At 38.3% G+C, this 18,325-nt stretch overlaps 1 protein-coding gene across 3 annotated transcripts in view; it reads left to right on the top strand.

The window, feature by feature from the left end:
- Positions 1 to 18,325, top strand: part of LOC107693906 (protocadherin Fat 3-like) — a 56,740-nt gene that overhangs the window by 25,015 nt on the left and 13,400 nt on the right. For all 3 annotated transcript variants that reach the window (XM_016493440.1, XM_016493441.1, XM_016493439.1), the window contains exons 10-24: positions 305 to 515; positions 736 to 4,830; positions 5,342 to 5,538; positions 5,704 to 5,857; positions 8,120 to 8,353; positions 8,681 to 9,073; positions 9,710 to 9,924; positions 10,208 to 10,345; positions 10,621 to 10,764; positions 11,467 to 11,664; positions 12,445 to 12,549; positions 13,426 to 13,598; positions 14,493 to 15,034; positions 16,410 to 16,541; positions 17,421 to 17,578. In XM_016493440.1, the coding sequence (XP_016348926.1) occupies positions 305 to 515; positions 736 to 4,830; positions 5,342 to 5,538; positions 5,704 to 5,857; positions 8,120 to 8,353; positions 8,681 to 9,073; positions 9,710 to 9,924; positions 10,208 to 10,345; positions 10,621 to 10,764; positions 11,467 to 11,664; positions 12,445 to 12,549; positions 13,426 to 13,598; positions 14,493 to 15,034; positions 16,410 to 16,541; positions 17,421 to 17,578 (7,089 nt within the window). The remainder of the gene's footprint in view (positions 1 to 304; positions 516 to 735; positions 4,831 to 5,341; positions 5,539 to 5,703; positions 5,858 to 8,119; positions 8,354 to 8,680; positions 9,074 to 9,709; positions 9,925 to 10,207; positions 10,346 to 10,620; positions 10,765 to 11,466; positions 11,665 to 12,444; positions 12,550 to 13,425; positions 13,599 to 14,492; positions 15,035 to 16,409; positions 16,542 to 17,420; positions 17,579 to 18,325) is intronic.

Genomic DNA, 18,325 nt, shown 5'->3' with positions numbered 1-18,325 from the left:
AATGGTTAAAAATGATAAGCTTTATATTTGTTTCCAGATTTTTTTAGATCAATGTGGACTCTTGAACCCCACTGTACTTTTACTGTATATAGTATTTTAGATAATCATACATATAGCTCAGCATACCAGATTTGATATCGTGACAATTTACATTTTTAACTGTTCCTTTCTGTCTGCTGTCTTTTTTTTATTTATTTTTTTTTACCTTTTTCTCTTTTTACTTGTTTCTTCACAAATCTTTTCCATGCAAAATCTTAGGTTTTCTCTTCAGGTCTGTTGCCCTATATCTCCTCCTCTTTTTTAGGTGAAAGATCAAGAATTTCCCTATTATAGAGACCTGGCACGGATTATTGTGACCTTGGAGGATGCCAATGACCAGCCTCCTTTTTTTACTCGCACTATTTATGACAGTACAGTGTTTGAGTCTTCCCCTCCAGGAACGTCATCTTTGCAGGTGATCGCACTAGACAGAGACTCAGGGAGAAACGGGGAGATAGTTTACTCAATTGTTGCAGGTAAACACCGTGTTCTCATCTCTTGAATTTATTACGCTCCCTGATAACATTTCCATTGTTCAGCTGTTTTGAGTAAAACTGATTGTCTGTTCCACAGAGTGTGATGCATTAGCTCATTCTTTTAACCTGTCATGAATCTTAAGATTTATCTTTGATATATCCTTTACCCGACATGCCCCTTTTCATCATGAACTGACAGGTACGTGTAATTTTTTCACAGGAATTACTGGTGGCATATTTGGAGTAGATCCATTATCTGGCATAATTTCAGTAGCCAGAGAGCTGGACCTTACAACTGTGGGTTTTTATACCCTTACTGTGAGAGCCACAGATGGAGGTACTCCGGCATTAAGTAGCACAACTACTGCTAGGATCGCCATCTCTCTGTCTGATTTCTCCAGTCCAAAGTTTGCCCAGCAAGAATACCAGGCTGAGATCACTGAGAATGTGGCTATCGGGACTTTTGTCATATTGGTCTGTGCAATTAGCCGAACCACATTGATATATGACATTATACAAGGAAATGATGAAAGGAGGTTTAAAATAAACCGTTACACAGGTGTCATCACAACACAAAGGAATTTTGACTTTGAGATGACCTCCTCATATATGCTGGCGATCCAGGCTGTAAACATGGCTGGGATTGCCTCCAGTGTCACTGTCTGCATCCAAGTGGTTGATGAAAATGATAATCCTCCAGTTTTTCAGGAGCTCACATATACAGGGACCATCAGTGAGGCGGCCCCCATCAATAGTGTGGTGATAAGTGAGGATGGAAAGCCCCTGGTAATTGAAGCCACAGATGCTGACAAGAATCACAATGCCCTCCTGGTCTTCCAGATTGTGGAGGACACAGCAAAATTGTTCTTTACTGTAGACTCAGGAACAGGCTCCGTCAGAACTATAGCTAAACTGGACTATGAAACATTCAGTGCTTTTTATTTTTCTGTTAATGTGAGGGACAGTGGCAGGCCTCAGCTAACAGCAGAGAAGCCAGCCAAGGTCCTAATCAGGGTTGTGAACATCAATGACTCTCCCCCTCAGTTCTCACAAGAAGCTTATGATACTGTTTTGCTTCTTCCAACATATGTTGGGGTTGAGGTTCTGAGAGTAGAAGCCACTGATCCTGACATGACCACTGATCTGATGTATTCCTTGGCTGATAGCAATTTGGAGCACTATGAAATGGATTCATCATCAGGCATACTCACGGTCAAAAACAATAAACTCTCCAAAGACCGTTATCGTTTCAATGTCAAAGTGTCAGACGGGCGGTACTTTTGCACAGCACTCGTGACTGTGTTAGTTAGGGAGGCTATGGACAGTGGCCTCCTCTTCAGTCAAACCACATACTCCTCCTCTGTACTGGAGAACAGTGTGAACATTACCACTGTGAGCATTGTAAATGCTGTAGGAAACCGCTTAAATGAACCACTAAAGTACACGCTTTTGAATGCAGGGACACGCTTTACAATTCGTCCCACATCAGGAGTCATTCAAACCACAGGAGTCCCTTTCGATCGAGAACAACAGGAACTGTATGAGCTGGTGGTTGAGGCGAGTAGAGAATACGACCAGCTGCGAGTTGCTAGAGTAACCGTCAGAGTAGAAGTTGAGGATGTTAACGACAATGCCCCTGAGTTTCTAGGCCTTCCATATTATGCTGCTGTGCAGGTTGATGCAGAACCTGGCTCATCCATCTTCCAGGTGTCTGCGACAGATTTGGACAAAGGGATAAATGGAGCTGTATATTACGAGCTTAAGGAGGACCATCCACATTTTGAGGTGAATAAGCTCACTGGGGAGCTTACTCTTAAAAGGGCCTTTGATGCAGACTTGTCCAATGTTGAATATCTGCTGGTCGTCCTTGCACGTGATGCAGGCTACCCCTCTCTCTTCACTTTTGTCGAGCTTCCAGTTACAGTTGTGAACAAGGCCATGCCTGTTTTTGACAAGTCATTTTATGGCATATCAGTTAGAGAGGATATTGCAGTGTCAACTCCCATATTATGCATAAATGCCAGCAGCCCAGAGGGCCAAAACATTATATATACTATCGTGGAAGGGGATCCTTCCTTCCAATTTGACATTGGCTTTGACAGTGGTGTGATTAGTGTCATATATCCTTTAGACTATGAAACCACACCCTACTACAGGCTAACCATCAGGTCTACAGACACTCTCACTGGAGCCAGATCCGAAGTAGATGTGGACATAGTTGTGGTGGATGTAAATGACAATGCCCCTGCATTTCGTAATGCATCATACACCACCACTTTGCCAGAAAACTCAATGATCGGGTCTAGCGTGATACAGCTTTGGGCGACCGACAAGGATTCTGAAAAAAACAGTGTAATTAGCTATCAAATCCTCTCTGATGGATTTAACAGCACAGACTACTTCCACATTGACAGCACTAGTGGACTCGTGTTAACAGCTCGTCTTCTGGACTACGAACTTACACCGAGCTTTAGCTTTATCGTTAGGGCAACAGACAACGGTTCCCCATCCCAGAGCAGTGAGGTCACGGTCACCGTCTTAGTGAGTGACGTGAATGACAACCCACCATCCTTCAGCCAGCCACTTTACGAAGCTTTTGTGAGTGAACTGGCTCCCAGAGGGCACATTGTGACATGTGTCCAAGCTTCTGATTCAGACAGCTCAGATGCCAAGAGTTTGAAGTACAGCATACTCTCTGGAGATGAGAAAATTAACTTCATAATAGACTCTCAGACAGGTGTTATTTACTTGTCCAGTCAGCGCAGACAGGGGATAAGGCCAGCATACAGCCTCAATGTGTCTGTATCAGATGGGGTCTTCACCAACACTGCACAGGTGAACATTCGAGTCATGGGGGCCAACCTTTACAGCCCTGTCTTTAGTCAAAGGTTCTACTTAGCGGAGGTCCGTGAGAATGCCCCAGCAGGTACCAAAGTCATTCAGGTGCGTGCTACAGATGAGGACTCAGGAATTTTTGGTCAGATCATGTATTCCTTTATCAATGACCTTGGAAAGACTCAGTTTTACATTGGAGCCAATGGCCTGATAACTACAGCTCAGAAACTCGACAGAGAGAACCCAGTAAACAGAGACATTGTGCTAACTGTTATGGCGCTCGATGGTGGGGGAAGAGCATCCTTCTGCACCGTTAGGGTAATTCTTGCTGACGAAAATGATAATGCGCCACGTTTCAGGGCTATGGAGTATAGAGTTAGCATAAAGGCTAATGTGCCAATGGGATCGCTGGTGACTCAAATCCGGGCTCAGGACCCAGATTCCGGCGACAATGGCAGAGTTAGCTACTCGCTGTACAGTGAGGCAAGGCTTCCTCTTGTGGATGTGTTGGAGATTGAGCCTGACAGTGGCTGGATGGTCACAAAGGGAAGCATGGCGCATTTAAGAGGAACGGTTCTCTCCTTTTTTGTCAAAGCTACTGATGGAGGTGTTCCAGCCAAACATTCCCTCGTGTCTGCATTTATTCATGTCTTACCACCTGATGCAAATGTGCCCTCCTTCACCCAACCCCAGTACTCCTACACGGTCCCAGAGGACATACCTGTTGGGACAGTCTTGGGATCAGTGTACTTAAGTCCTGGCCAGACAGCTTTCTTTTCTGTGGCGAATGGAGAGACTGGGGAGAGTAACCAGGGTGGGACATTTTTAGTTGAGAGAGAAACTGGACTTCTAAGGCTTGTTAACCCCCTTGATTATGAACTCATCAACATTTACCGTTTCAAAGTTGCAGCCACCATGAGACAGTCACTGGTTGAGTCCATGTCTGTAGTGGATGTAGAAGTCAAGGTGCTGGATGTGAATGACAACAAACCGTTATTCGAAACCAGCTCTTATGTGGCCATGGTTATGGAAGGTATGCCTAGGGGTACACGGGTTATCCAGGTACGAGCGCTTGACCCTGATTGGGGATCTAACGGACAGGTTAATTACAGCCTTGGACCAACCCTAAACCAAGAGCAGGACAAAGCTAGTGGATCTAAATCTGCCGCTGGTGCCATGTTTGTTATTGACAGCAAGACTGGTTGGATCACCACTCTCGGTGACTTGGATCATGAGATGTGCCCATCTTACACCTTCAACGTGGTGGCATCTGATCTAGGAGAGGGTGTCTCACTTTCCTCCACAGCTGTAGTGACCGTTGCAATCGCAGACGTTAATGACAACCCCCCTACTTTCGAGAGAGAGTACTACAGAGGTGCTGTGCGAGAGAGCGACCCTCTGGGAGAAGTGGTTTCGGTGCTGAGCACTCATGATGGGGACAGCTCTGATCAGAATCGGCTTGTCAGCTTCCATATCACAGGTGCGTATTAAAGTAGGCCACTGGAGTATGATTTATGGCTCACGGAGGCTCTCCGGGTAAGATAATCACATTGAAAGGGTTTAATTTAATGAACTAAGTGTTCAAAAGCTATATGAGTAAAGAGCCATTTGCTTTATGTGTCACATTACTTTGTTTAAAGCCCATCTGGGGATGTGAATAGATTGTTAGAATTAAGCTCAGTTTATTGTTTCCAATAACTTGGGATAAAATATATACCCTCTCCAAAAGTGTCCCTAAGTGTTCTGGTTCACTTAACATGCTCTTAGAGTTATTTTGATGTAAGCACATTTTAATTTGATGTGTTCAAAACAGTTTATGAAATATATGCAGTTTGTTTTATTCTACTTAAAGAACAATAGCACCTTACAGCATATAAACACTGTAATGTGTTTATGGAAATGATCGTTTGGTCTCTGTGCAGGCCATCACAGAGATTCACAAATCTACCTTGCTCTTTTATATCAATTCTGTTGCCATCTTTTTGACTCAGGAGGAAACCCCAAGGGGGTATTTGCGCTGGCTCCTGTTCAGGGGGAGTGGAAGGTCTTCGTGAAGCGTCCTTTGGACAGAGAGGAGCAGGATCGATACCTGCTCAATATCACAGCCAGCGACGGCCTGTTTGTAACCCGCATAGGCGTGGAGGTCACTGTCATGGATTCCAATGACAACAGCCCCATCTGCAATCAGGTCTGAGCAATTGATTTAGGCTGGCATTTGTCATCTCATACAGCCCAAGTTAACAACTACAATGTTTAATGCTTGCATACTGATGTATGTAAAGGAAGTTTTGGTATGCAAAAGTATTAAGAATTCAATACACTATTTGAATACATTTTCATCATTATTTTTTAGGCGCAATATGAGGCCTCATTTCCAGAAGATGTGTCTGTTAATACTGCCATTCTGACAGTTGGAGCAACAGACTTGGACAGTGGTGTCAATGCAGAAATTCAGTATTCTCTGTTTGGCATTGGTGTTGAAGATTTTTACATGGATGCAAATACTGGTATTTCTGTACAAACTGCTTTTGACATGCTTTTATACTTTTGACACTTTTAATTTTTCAGTTTCTTAAGGCTTGAATGAATACACTACATGATTTTGTACAGACGTTTTCTCTGACAAAAAAACATTAATACATACACTTCCACATAATTACAAATTGCAACAATACAACATGCTTCATATTCAATCCAGCCACTTATATAATATGTAAGTAATACAAACACTTTAAGAGTCCTTAATAAAATTCAAACTGCAAATATGAATGGCTTCTGGTACAAAGGTAACCTTATATCGTTTGGTCAAACACTTAATACTTCTAAGCCGTCTACCAGAAGGCATTGTCTCAAAGTGCAAGGGGCGCGTGTCATTATTCATCATGATACACCTAGCTTTCCTTATTACTTGCTGCCCATAAAATTCAGTTAGGCTCCGCAGTGGCACACCAGTAATTTCTGAGCAAGTTCTAGCTATATTTTGGAGGCGATTCTTATTCTTAATAGAAATAGATGCAAACCACCATAAGAATGAAAAACTTAAGACACTCTCAATAAAATTATTATAAAATACACTCAAAATAGATTTTTGTATAAAAAAATAATTCAGTTTCCTCAGTGCAAACATTCTTTGGTGAACCCTCTTGATAATAGCCTCCATATTCTGCTGAAATTTTAAAGTTGTGTCAAAAATTGTACCAAGGTATTTGTACTCCTCTACTTTATCGACCTCTCTGTCCTGAATAAGCAGTGGTTGCACTATTGGAGCATTTTTTTTTCTGAAATCAATCACCATCTCTTTTGTTTTTTAATATTTAGTCTTAGCTATGATTTGTTGCACCATGTAATAAACTTAAAGGGATACCCCACCCCAAAATGAAAATTTTTGTCATTAATCACTTACCCCCGTGTCGTTCCAACCCCCTAAAAGCTTCGTTCGTCTTCGGAACACAATTTAAGATATTTTGGATGAAAACCGGGAGGCTTGTGACTGTCACATTGACTGCCAAGTAAATTACACTGTCAAGGTCCAGAAAAGTATGAAAGACATCGTCAGAATAGTCCATCTGCCATCAGTGGTTCAACCGTAACGTTATGAAGCTACGAGAATACTTTTTGTATGCGAAGAAAACAAAAATAACGTCTTTATTCAACAATTCGTCTCCTCTGTGTCCCTCCGCATCACAGTAGCACCATTTTGGAGAATATGCGCTGAACGCAAGCAGCGTACGCTCTTCTGTGTCAGCCGCGCTGCAGGGATGCGCTGTTTTCATTCAAATCAAAGCGTAAATACACGTAGAAAACGTATCCTTGTGTCGCGGCTGACACAGAATAGCATATGCTGCTTGCGTTCAGCGCATATTCTCCAAAATGACGCTACGGTGATGCAGTGTAATTTACTCATTTTGGGGTGGAGTATCCCTTTAAGAATTGCATGGCTATCGTCACGTTTTGAGCTTGATAGCAAGGATAGGAAAACTGTATCGTCTGCATATTTAACAACATAATAGTTATCCTCATAACGCATTTGTATAAATGATAAAAAGAACTGATGACAGTACACAGCCCTGTGGAGACCCAATGGATGTACAACGTGTATCTGATAAAACACTATTCATCTTAACCCTTTGCTCCCTACAAGTTAAAAATCCAGGATCCATAAAACCAGCCCATGACTAACAATGAACTCATATACTTTCCAAATGTTGGTGGAGAGTGTTTGGAGTTGACAGTTTTACCTAGATTTCTTATGACAGACTATGATTCTTTTATGTCTGAGGATATCAAACATGTTTGATATTTTGAGCTGATTAGAAATTTTATGCATGAGTTTGTTGTGTTTGCAGTGATTTGCGAGTATGGCAGTGTATGATCCTTGCTTTAGTGTATGATGCCCATTTTTTCTCTGTAACCATGTGTTGAAAAAGTTGTGTAGTGTATTCCAGCCTTCAATTTATTTGAATAAATTGAATATTATTTAGGTTTTCAGATATATTTAATACAAGTTTGCCTGTTATCCCAGCTTGACAGAAAAGTTGAAAGTGTCTTTAGATAGATGACAGTAATTTAGTAATTAATTCATTGACGTCATAAGTCTTGATTGAATGAAACATTTATGACAAATAAATAGTTAGCACCATCATCCATCACTTACAATATCTTTTATTCATCTGACTGAAGTTTTTACTTAATGTAGCTCTGGCCCATGGTTCTGAAATCCATTCTGTGAGTCTTTACACTTTTCTTATGTCTCTCTGTTTTGGTGCCAGGTGAACTGAAGACGGCCTCTTTATTGGACCGTGAGAGAACTGCAGGTTATAAGTTGATAGCACAGGCTACAGATGGAGGGGGGCTGTTCTGTCGCTCTGAAATTTCTCTGACCATTCTGGATGTTAATGATAATGCACCATCATTTGCCTTCACACGGTTCATGGCGAGTGTATATGAAAACGCGGCACCCAAGGCCTTGCTCACACGCCTTTGGGCTAATGATCCAGATGAAGGTTAGTATTTCACATGTGTAACATTTAGGTTCAACTTTATATGAGTGTATAAGAGGTTCTGTGACTGATGCTTTTTTCCTCCACCACTTAATTTTGAATAGTCCTGCAATGTGATTTTAAAAACTATAAATATCAACTCAAAATAATTATTTTTAAAAATAGCAGAATAATCTTTTTAAGTACAACGTGTCTATAGCAAGGCCATATTTTTTTTCCCAATGATCCAAGTTGCTTTTTGGATCATAAAACTTGGAAACATCATCATTGCATGTCTGATGTATTCTTTATTTTAACAAAATTATAGTCCAAAAATATGCCTTCTCCCAGGTCTAAACAGGAAGATCGTGTACTCACTTGTTGACTCTGCTGGTGGTATGTTCTCCACTGACCCATCCGCTGGTGTGGTGATCCTGGAGAAGCCTCTGGACCGAGAGGTGCAAGACTCGTATCAGATCAGAATCAAGGCTACTGACCGAGCAGGGGGCGATGGCTCGCTCTCCACCGAGGTGGACCTCACCATCATGGTTCTGGACGTGAACGACAACCCACCTGTGTTTCAAAAGAAAGATTACGTGGTCACAGTGCCTGAAGATGTTACTGTAGGAACAGAAGTGCTGCGAGTCTTTGCCACAAGTAGTGACATTGGAGTGAATGCAGAAATCTACTATAGATTCTTGTCTGGAAATGAGCTGGGGAAGTTTTCCATTGATGATTCAACAGGCAAGGCAGAGAGACGCATGTTTTCTGCATATATCAAATGTATTTCTGGTCTAACAATGTTTTGTTAGAGTTCTTCTGGGAGCTCACTTGTGATTAATAGACAAAGGCTTATTGTCAGTTCATTTATCGTTGCTTTTTCACGAATCATTGAAAGAAATGTAAGAAAGTCTATTGACTGTAGACAAGACATAATGATTTGATAAATTGTGTCTGTTAAAACAGCACAATATAAGTGCAGTGAATGGGAAAATTAGTTATGAATGCTCCAAGAAACACTAATAACAGTGCTTAACATGCAGAAAACATGTGAACGGTTATTGAGAGCGCTCTTTGTCTCTTAAAAAGATGCGGGCAGTCAGTGGAAACCACATCATTTTTATAGTTATATCACTTCCCATGCATTCAATTTTGACAAAAGCGTAAAGTGCTTTAGCCTAAACCCATACTTTAAAAGAATTAAGCTCTTGAAGGCGCAGCTGGAAAGTACTTTCTTTTGGCTATTGTGCGTGAACTAAATATTCAGGCTTTTAATGCGTCCCAAGGAGCCTTTGTATTGCGAGTTATGTAACTGTGTTGTCTGTCATATTCATATAAATTAATTGGCTTTACTCTGACTCATATCTCGCATGATTTCAGGCATCATTTCTGTGGCGGATGATCTTGACTATGAGCTCTGCAAGGATTTTTTCTTGAATGTCGAGGCCTTTGATGATGGAACACCTCCCTTGAGAGCCACGACAATAGTGACCATAGAGCTTCTGGATGTCAATGACAACTCGCCTTCATTCAGCGAGGACATCTACAATATTCTGATCAGCGAGGACATAGCCATCGGAGAAACGGTCACGAGGGTAAAGTTCTCTCATTAGCCGAGCCACCTCATTGGCATTTAATTAGCCGCAGACATAATTTCAATTTCACAGCTAGCATGTAATTAAGCTTATTGCTCGCATAAATCCCCTTAATGAACTTACATTAGTTATTAATTTGTACTGTGTACTTGAGCTGTAATATAATTTACCGTAGGAGGGTGTAATTTGCTTCATGATCCGTATAAATTCAGGGAGTTTTAGCCTCTTTGCTCTCAAATATGCTAGAATTTATAAGTTTGTTATCTGTGTTTGTTATGTGCAGCTGTTCGCAGAAGACTTGGACAGTCAGATCAATGGGTGTATCACTTATTCCATTCTGAAAGGGGACCGTGAAAATCAGTTTTGGATCGACCCTGTCACCGGGCTTCTGAAAGTTAACAAGGCACTGGACAGAGAGACGGTTAGTGCTTGGAATGAGCTCTGCTAATGAATCTTGACATCCCTGCGCTGTGGCTCTTCTAGACACTCTCCTGAGATATTGCATGATTTTGGCCAATTATCTTTAAATCAGCCGTAAAGTCTTTAATTAGGCAGTGTAGGGCTGAAATTGAGGCTTTTGAGTGACTGTGGGTGAGCGAACAGTCCTGTTCTTTTTAAAAAAAGACATTTATCGAGAGTTGAGTCGTTCTGAACTGTTTTTGCCTGACATTTATCCTCCTGTCTCGGTTGCTTAAGGTCTTCAGCTACTCATTGTCTGTGCAAGCGTTTGACAGCGGGTCACCTGCCAAGTCAACCACTGTGAATGTCAATATCGAGATTGCCGATGTGAACGACAACCCGCCGATCTTCTCTCCCGCTAATGCTTCAGCTGTTATTCAGGTGTGAGAGACAGTTTTAACTCTTTTGTTTGCAACAATAGACATTGTCACATACCTATATGCAACATGTTACTGTTGCTTGTGCTTAGAGTTAGAGATTTCAGTGATCTCTGAACTAGGACTGAATGATCTACTGAATACATTATATTTTGTATTGCTATATTATATGTATTGCTCTTATCATTTAGCACTTGAAAATAAGGGTACTCTTTTAAAAAATCACCCTTTCAAGCCATTTTGGTCCAAATACATAAATATTGAGATATATTGTAAAAAAATATTGAAATACAGTTCCCCTACTTTTAAGTATTACATTTCGGCACGTAACTCATCTCCCTATGGAAATTAATTGTATTGCTTGTTGAGGAGAGGTGTGCTGTGACTTATAAAGAAATCTCATAGACTTACTCTAAAGGAAGTACCTGAGCTATATACTGTATATGGACTGGAATGTCATATAAATTTAGGGTAGGCGTTTTGATTAGGTCTAGGATACAACCACCTAGCAATTACCCTGGACACTCAATGAATTCATACCAACAACCAGGCAACCACCAACAGCACACTAGCATTGTAGTATAGACTTTTGTATGGTCAAGCATCACTCACATTTTCTTCAGAAAATATGAAAATCTTGCGATTTAGACCTTTTTTTGAATTTCAAAATTACTATCTTAATTCTGTTTTCTTTTTTTTTCTCAAGTTGAACAAGCCTGCAGGAACTACCATCCTCTCACTATCAGTTTCTGATAAGGACTCCTCTAGAAATGGTGCACCTTTTGAGTTTCGTATCGTGTCTGGAAATGAGGGCAATGCTTTCAGTCTGGACCAGAATGGAGAATTACGGACAAGCCGAGTATTTGGTCCTGATGCAACACGAGAGTATACGCTTGAGATACAGGTTAGTGCAACAGCTCAAAAAAGTGAACTGTCAGTTAAAAGTGAATTCAGAATTACAGAATTCTCATGCAGGTGTTTCTTCAACTATGAGCACTTTTGACCTCTGTAAACACATTTTTCCAGAATGAAATGTCTGACTTCTTTGATTTTCTGAGGCTAATTTTATAACTCATTTTAAATAGTAGTCAACATTTTAAGTGGATCAAAAAAATCACTCAAAGTTGTCCAAAGTCAAGAACGCATTTTGGTTTTAGGACAACTTTGATGAAAGGTTTTGATCCACTTTGAATCACAGGTCCCATACTTCATATCAAGTATGCTCTTCACTGATACTCAAGAGAAAGGAAAAATTGAAATCGCATCATATGACCCCTTTAATAAAATTGGTTTATCTCCTTGTTTGATTATCATAGTTTTAAATATAATTCATATTTTTATGATGGATTTTCATATTTTATGACAAAAGTCTGGGTTTATGACAAGGATAAAACAATAAAAGTTGTATATAATAATTGGAAAATAACATTTATGAATGAAATAATTAATAGTTAAATAAATAAATAGACAAAAGGTTCTTATGCAACTTTAATGTGACCTTCATATAACAGAAAGAGAAATCTGTTTAAATAAAAATCAATCTCTGGAATATAAAAGTGCCTGTAGATGGAGAAACGTGCATGTAGCTGCTGTGACATTTCTAAGGGATTTAATTCATTTCTTTAGTTTGATGAAGCTTTAAATTGTTAGAATTGTACAGTGTGATCTTGTTCTTGTCAACAAGGCACGTGATTCAGGGAAGCCTCGTCTGTCCTCCACATCCTTTGTGTTTGTGCGTGTCATCGGAGACAGCCTCTTCAAACCTGTGGCCTTCCCACTGGAAATCAACATTGTCATGGCAGCAGATGTGTTTCCTGGCGGGATTATAGGGAAGATCTATGCCACAGACCGAGATGAGAATGATGTTCTGTCTTTCAGTCAGAGATCACAAACAAACAGTCTTTTCAAAATCAACAGACAGGACGGGAAGATTGTGGCACTAAATGGCCTGGAGCCTGGAAGGTAAAATAAATGTGAATTTATTTTGAAATGTACATTTCTTCAGTTATGGGCTATTTTGGCCTGTGGACCCTAATATAAAAATAATTTCCCTAAAACTCTCTTTCACACCCTTACTGTTTTATTTAAATAGTTTAACTAAACTAGTAATAGTCCAACACTTCCTAATGTTATTTATTTATTTATTTGTCCGTAATAAAGACAACACAATTAATAATTTTCTGACTTATTGGATTTTACAAGTAAGAAATAAAAACTATTCAGAGGAAAAACTATTGATGTAGTTGTGGTGGAGGAAATGACTGCTGTGGCACAGTCAATAATTGTGTAATTTGATGTAAATATTTTTCAAAACATAAAGTTTATTTCACTCTTTGTTTAGACTATCATATCATTCAAAAAAATAATAAAAAAAAATAATATTCTAGGGCAAGCATAAAACAATTATATATATATATATATATATATATATATATAAAGCATTTGAAAAATAGCCAGAATAAATGAAGGCATTGTAAAATTCTTCCCAGATTATTTGTTTAATGTGAACTTCATCATCAAATTATGGAAGTTTATTTATACCTCAGAATTTAAAATAAATAAATGTTTTACAACTTGAGTTTATATCTGACAATTCTGACTTTCTTTATTGTACTTCTGAGAAAAAGTCAAACAATTCTGAAAAAGATTATATGATAAAATCAACATTGTCATGGCAGCAGATGTGTTTCCTGGCGGGATTATAGGGAAGATCTATGCCACAGACCGAGATGAGAATGATGTTCTGTCTTTCAGTCAGAGATCACAAACAAACAGTCTTTTCAAAATCAACAGACAGGACGGGAAGATTGTGGCACTAAATGGCCTGGAGCCTGGAAGGTAAAATAAATGTGAATTTATTTTGAAATGTACATTTCTTCAGTTATGGGCTATTTTGGCCTGTGGACCCTAATATAAAAATAATTTCCCTAAAACTCTCTTTCACACCCTTACTGTTTTATTTAAATAGTTTAACTAAACTAGTAATAGTCCAACACTTCCTAATGTTATTTATTTATTTATTTGTCCGTAATAAAGACAACACAATTAATAATTTTCTGACTTATTGGATTTTACAAGTAAGAAATAAAAACTATTCAGAGGAAAAACTATTGATGTAGTTGTGGTGGAGGAAATGACTGCTGTGGCACAGTCAATAATTGTGTAATTTGATGTAAATATTTTTCAAAACATAAAGTTTATTTCACTCTTTGTTTAGACTATCATATCATTCAAAAAAATAATAAAAAAAAATAATATTCTAGGGCAAGCATAAAACAATAATATATATATATATATATATATATATATATATAAAGCATTTGAAAAATAGCCAGAATAAATGAAGGCATTGTAAAATTCTTCCCAGATTATTTGTTTAATGTGAACTTCATCATCAAATTATGGAAGTTTATTTATACCTCAGAATTTAAAATAAATAAATGTTTTACAACTTGAGTTTATATCTGACAATTCTGACTTTCTTTATTGTACTTCTGAGAAAAAGTCAAACAATTCTGAAAAAGATTATATGATACTGAACTGATATTGTATGATTAAAAAGTCAAGTCAAAATATTTTATTCCTTGGCAGAAACAGTCTTGTCACAATTCTCATAATTCTGACTTTTTCGTCACAATTGCAACTTCTCAGAATTGAGATTTTATAGAATAAAATATATGTTTTTGCATAGCTGCCTAATGATCAGTAATGCTCAGTAACATTTTTTTTCAGATACTCCCTAAATGCTACAGTCAGTGATGGGCGGTTTTCTGTGACCGTGGGCGTTAGCGTCCAGGTGGAGCAAGCCACGGATGAGATGGTGCAGAATGCAGTGACTCTGCGTTTCCAAGACCTGTCCCCTGAGGACTTTGTGGGTGTGTACATGGAAGAGCTAAAGAAGGTGCTCCATACCTCACTGGTTGGTGATGGGACAGGTGTTATTGATGGACCAGACCCTCTTCACATCCTGGGAGTGCAGCCACTGAGTCGCTCCAGTCAGCTGGAGGTGCTCCTTGCCATGGAGACACCAGATGGGGGTTATATGGGTCCAGGAGAGCTGACTCTCAAGCTGGAGGGGGTGAAGGGTTTCCTAAAGGGAGCGCTGAGGGTGGTCAGCGTCTTGGATCAGAGCTGCTCAGGAGAGCTTGAGTGCGGGGAGAGAGTCTGTGAGCTCACCCTCAGTCTCAACCCCATCGGCTTGGTCACCTACACCACCTCCAGAGTGAGCTTTGTGTCTCCATGCTTCAGCAGGAAAGAGATGTGCACGTGTCCAGGTTAGCGATTTAATTTTTTGTCTCAAATGATAAAACTGATTCAGATTTATTCCAGGGTTGCCAGATCTCAAACAATTGGCGTGAGACACATGCTTTCAGGTTCTCATGCTAACCTTAATACATCTCAGGGAAAATAACAAGAAAATGCTAAATGTGCTTGACTTACATTATATTCTTATATTCTTTATTCTGGTAAAAAGTTATGACTTCAAAGTCAGGTGCATATTTCCATTTCACAAAACATAAGAGCAAGCGAATAGCAGCTAACTTTAAACGTCAAATACATATAAAGCAGAGAACAGAGAAAAATGAGCGATAATTTAGATTAAATATTAGAAATGTCATCAAATATTGTTGTTGAACATCAAATTTACGCAAGAAAGTATGTTTTATAGGAACAGTAACTATAATGGAATCTCAACTCTCATGTTGTGTTCTGGTCATTTATTTGTCCTGGAGAGGATTTTCTTTTCCCCAAAAATGCTAGTTAATTTTATTGCATTAGACTAAAACCTGCTGACTTTGCTCCCACAGGGTATAACAACTTCACTTTTCTTTTTTTTTTGGATAATTATTGTACTTTTTTTGAGGATTTTTCCCCCCTCCACCTAGTTACACTTTTGGCATATTGCATATACATTTCTCGTTATGCTATATTATTACCTAATATTGGATTCAGTCTTTTTTATCAACTTGTTTTCTTTCAATCAGTTTATATTATTACCTAATATTGGATTCAGTCTTTTTTTATCAACTTGTTTTCTTTCAATCAGTTTTTGAGTAAATATTGCCCAAATTATCCGCAAATTATGCTTTTTTTCCCCTCAAAATCGGAGGTGCATAAGTTCAGATCAATGACGCCAATGACCAATCAGTTCCAAAGATAAATAAAAAACCAGTGTTAATGAAAGAAAACAAGTTGACAAAACGATTGAATCCAATATTTGGTGATAATATGGCATAATGAGAGATTTACAAGCAATTTATAAAAGGCACATTTTTGACTAGGAGCATTATTATTATTATTATTATTATTAATATTACTTACTGGTGCCCCTCTAAAACATTAGGTAGGTAAACAGCATGCATTTCAGTATTGAAAATGTAATAAAAACTGTACTACAGTAACCTTAAGTATTAAGATCAAATAAAAAATGAATTGTTGCCTCCTCAAAACCTCAAATAGGTGCCTGTAATTGATCTGCCCATTCCATCAAAATCTCACTCCAGCCAGGTAACCAAATGTGGCAACCCTGTTTATTGTAGGAGGCATTTCATAGTATGCATTATTTATCCTGGTTGATTAAATTCAAACAGTAGCTTGAGTGGCAGAATTTCCATTTGCTTGCTTTCTAACTTTTTGTACCCACTGCAGGAGGAATATGTCCATCTTCTCTGGAGCTCTGTGATGGCCAAACGTGTCCGTCTGACATGCAGTGTGTGCGCAGCGGCCCTGCAGCGCCATCTTTCTGCCAGTGTCTGCCTGACACGCTGGACAAGTGCGCAGGTTAGATCAAATAGGCTTTTCACGCTGCTCCTTTTAAACCCTGGTTTGAGGCCATGTATAATGTTGGGTAAAGCAACATTTTATATTTAAAAAAGAGGGTTTGCAACACTTTCAACACATGTAAGCTGGTAAATATTCAAATGCTTTTTCACATTTAATTGCAGCATTTGAGGGAAGATGTAAAAAAAATATTTTGATTGCAAATACAAAATTAAAAATAACATATATCACATATATTTATTTGATTATGTAATAATTTTGTTTTAAATTAGTATAGAGAATAGAGATTCACCTAATAAACATTGTCTTAAAATTCAAGTGCATTTATTTAAATATTATACTTTACTAGTGTAAAATTTCAAAACATACAAAAAAAGTCTGTTACTGCATAATATTTTTAATCATTTGAAATCAAATGGGGATTGATGCATGCATGAAAACATTGGATATGTAAGGCAAATTTGTTGCAACGGATGTCTACAGACATTTTGTTCTTACCAAAACATGCTTTTACTTTGGGGAAAACCATATAGCATGATATAATACAAGTGATGCCATATAGAAATGTTTATTTTGAGCCCCTCAGGCAGCTCCAAGTGTGTCACTACTAATACATGACAAAAATTCAGAATGCATTTTCCTTTAGCTTGATATGGTGGGCAAAAGTTACGTAAACATTCATTTCCCTTCAAAATAACGGTTCCCTCTTGTGGAATATCCTGAGGGTGTGTCAGACATATGTATTTAAATGACATTTCTTCATACGTGATTGAGGCCAAACACTTCTACGAATATCTTTTGTGAAAGTATGTATAAATAGCAGATTTTGAAATATGGTGTTAGCCCTTGACTGACTGATTTCTGTACCTGTGCTGGCAGGCCAAACATCTCTGAGCTTTGCAGGGAACAGTTACATCAAATACAGAGTGACGGACAGTGATAGGAGAGGAGACATGAAGCTGGGCTTGAGAATCAGAACGCTGCACAGCCAAGGAGTCATCATGTACACACGCGCTGACCCCTGCACACTGCTCAAGGTCAGATGGATACAGAGATATGATTTAAACTATTATTTTCTACATCATTACATTAAATTATATACACATTAAGTACAATTTTACTACCGTTCAAAAGTCTAGAGTTGGTAGGAGTTTTTTAATGTTTTTGAAAGAAGTCTCTTATGCTCACCAAGGATTATTTATTTGATCAAAAATACAGTAAAAACAGCAATATTGTGAAATATTATTACAATTTAAAATAAGTGTATTCTATGTTATGCAAATTATGCCTGTGATGCAAAGCTGAATTTTCATTATCATTACTCCAGTCTTCAGTGTCACATGATCCTTCAGAAATCATTCTATTATGCTGATTTGCTGCTCAAGAAACATTTCTTTCTTATTATCAATGTTGAAAACATTGAAAACAGTTGTGCTGCTTTTTTATTTAAATTTTTGTGCAAACTGTTTTAGGATCTTTGAACAGAGTCCTTGCTAAATCAAAGAATTTATTTTTTTCTTAAAAAAAAAAAGAATAAATAAATAAATTTAACTAACCTGAACTATTAAATGGTAGTGTATCTATAGATGTATGTCATATTTAGAAATTTTGGTGGGCATTATTAAGTACATGTCATTGTAGGTACTTACAATTTATGTTAATTTCATCAACAAAAATCATTGTTTTTACTGGTTTTCTTGTTCAAGTAAACCAAATACAATAATGACATTATGGTACACAATATTACAATAGTACACAATATTATGTAAAAAAAATAATAGTTT

This window comes from Sinocyclocheilus anshuiensis, unplaced genomic scaffold (genome assembly GCF_001515605.1).
Source record: "Sinocyclocheilus anshuiensis isolate Anshui unplaced genomic scaffold, SAMN03320099.WGS_v1.1 scaffold694, whole genome shotgun sequence".
Taxonomy (NCBI): Eukaryota; Metazoa; Chordata; class Actinopteri; order Cypriniformes; family Cyprinidae; genus Sinocyclocheilus; species Sinocyclocheilus anshuiensis.
Note: the sequence above shows the minus strand (reverse complement) of the source record. Positions and strands in the feature narration are given on the sequence as shown.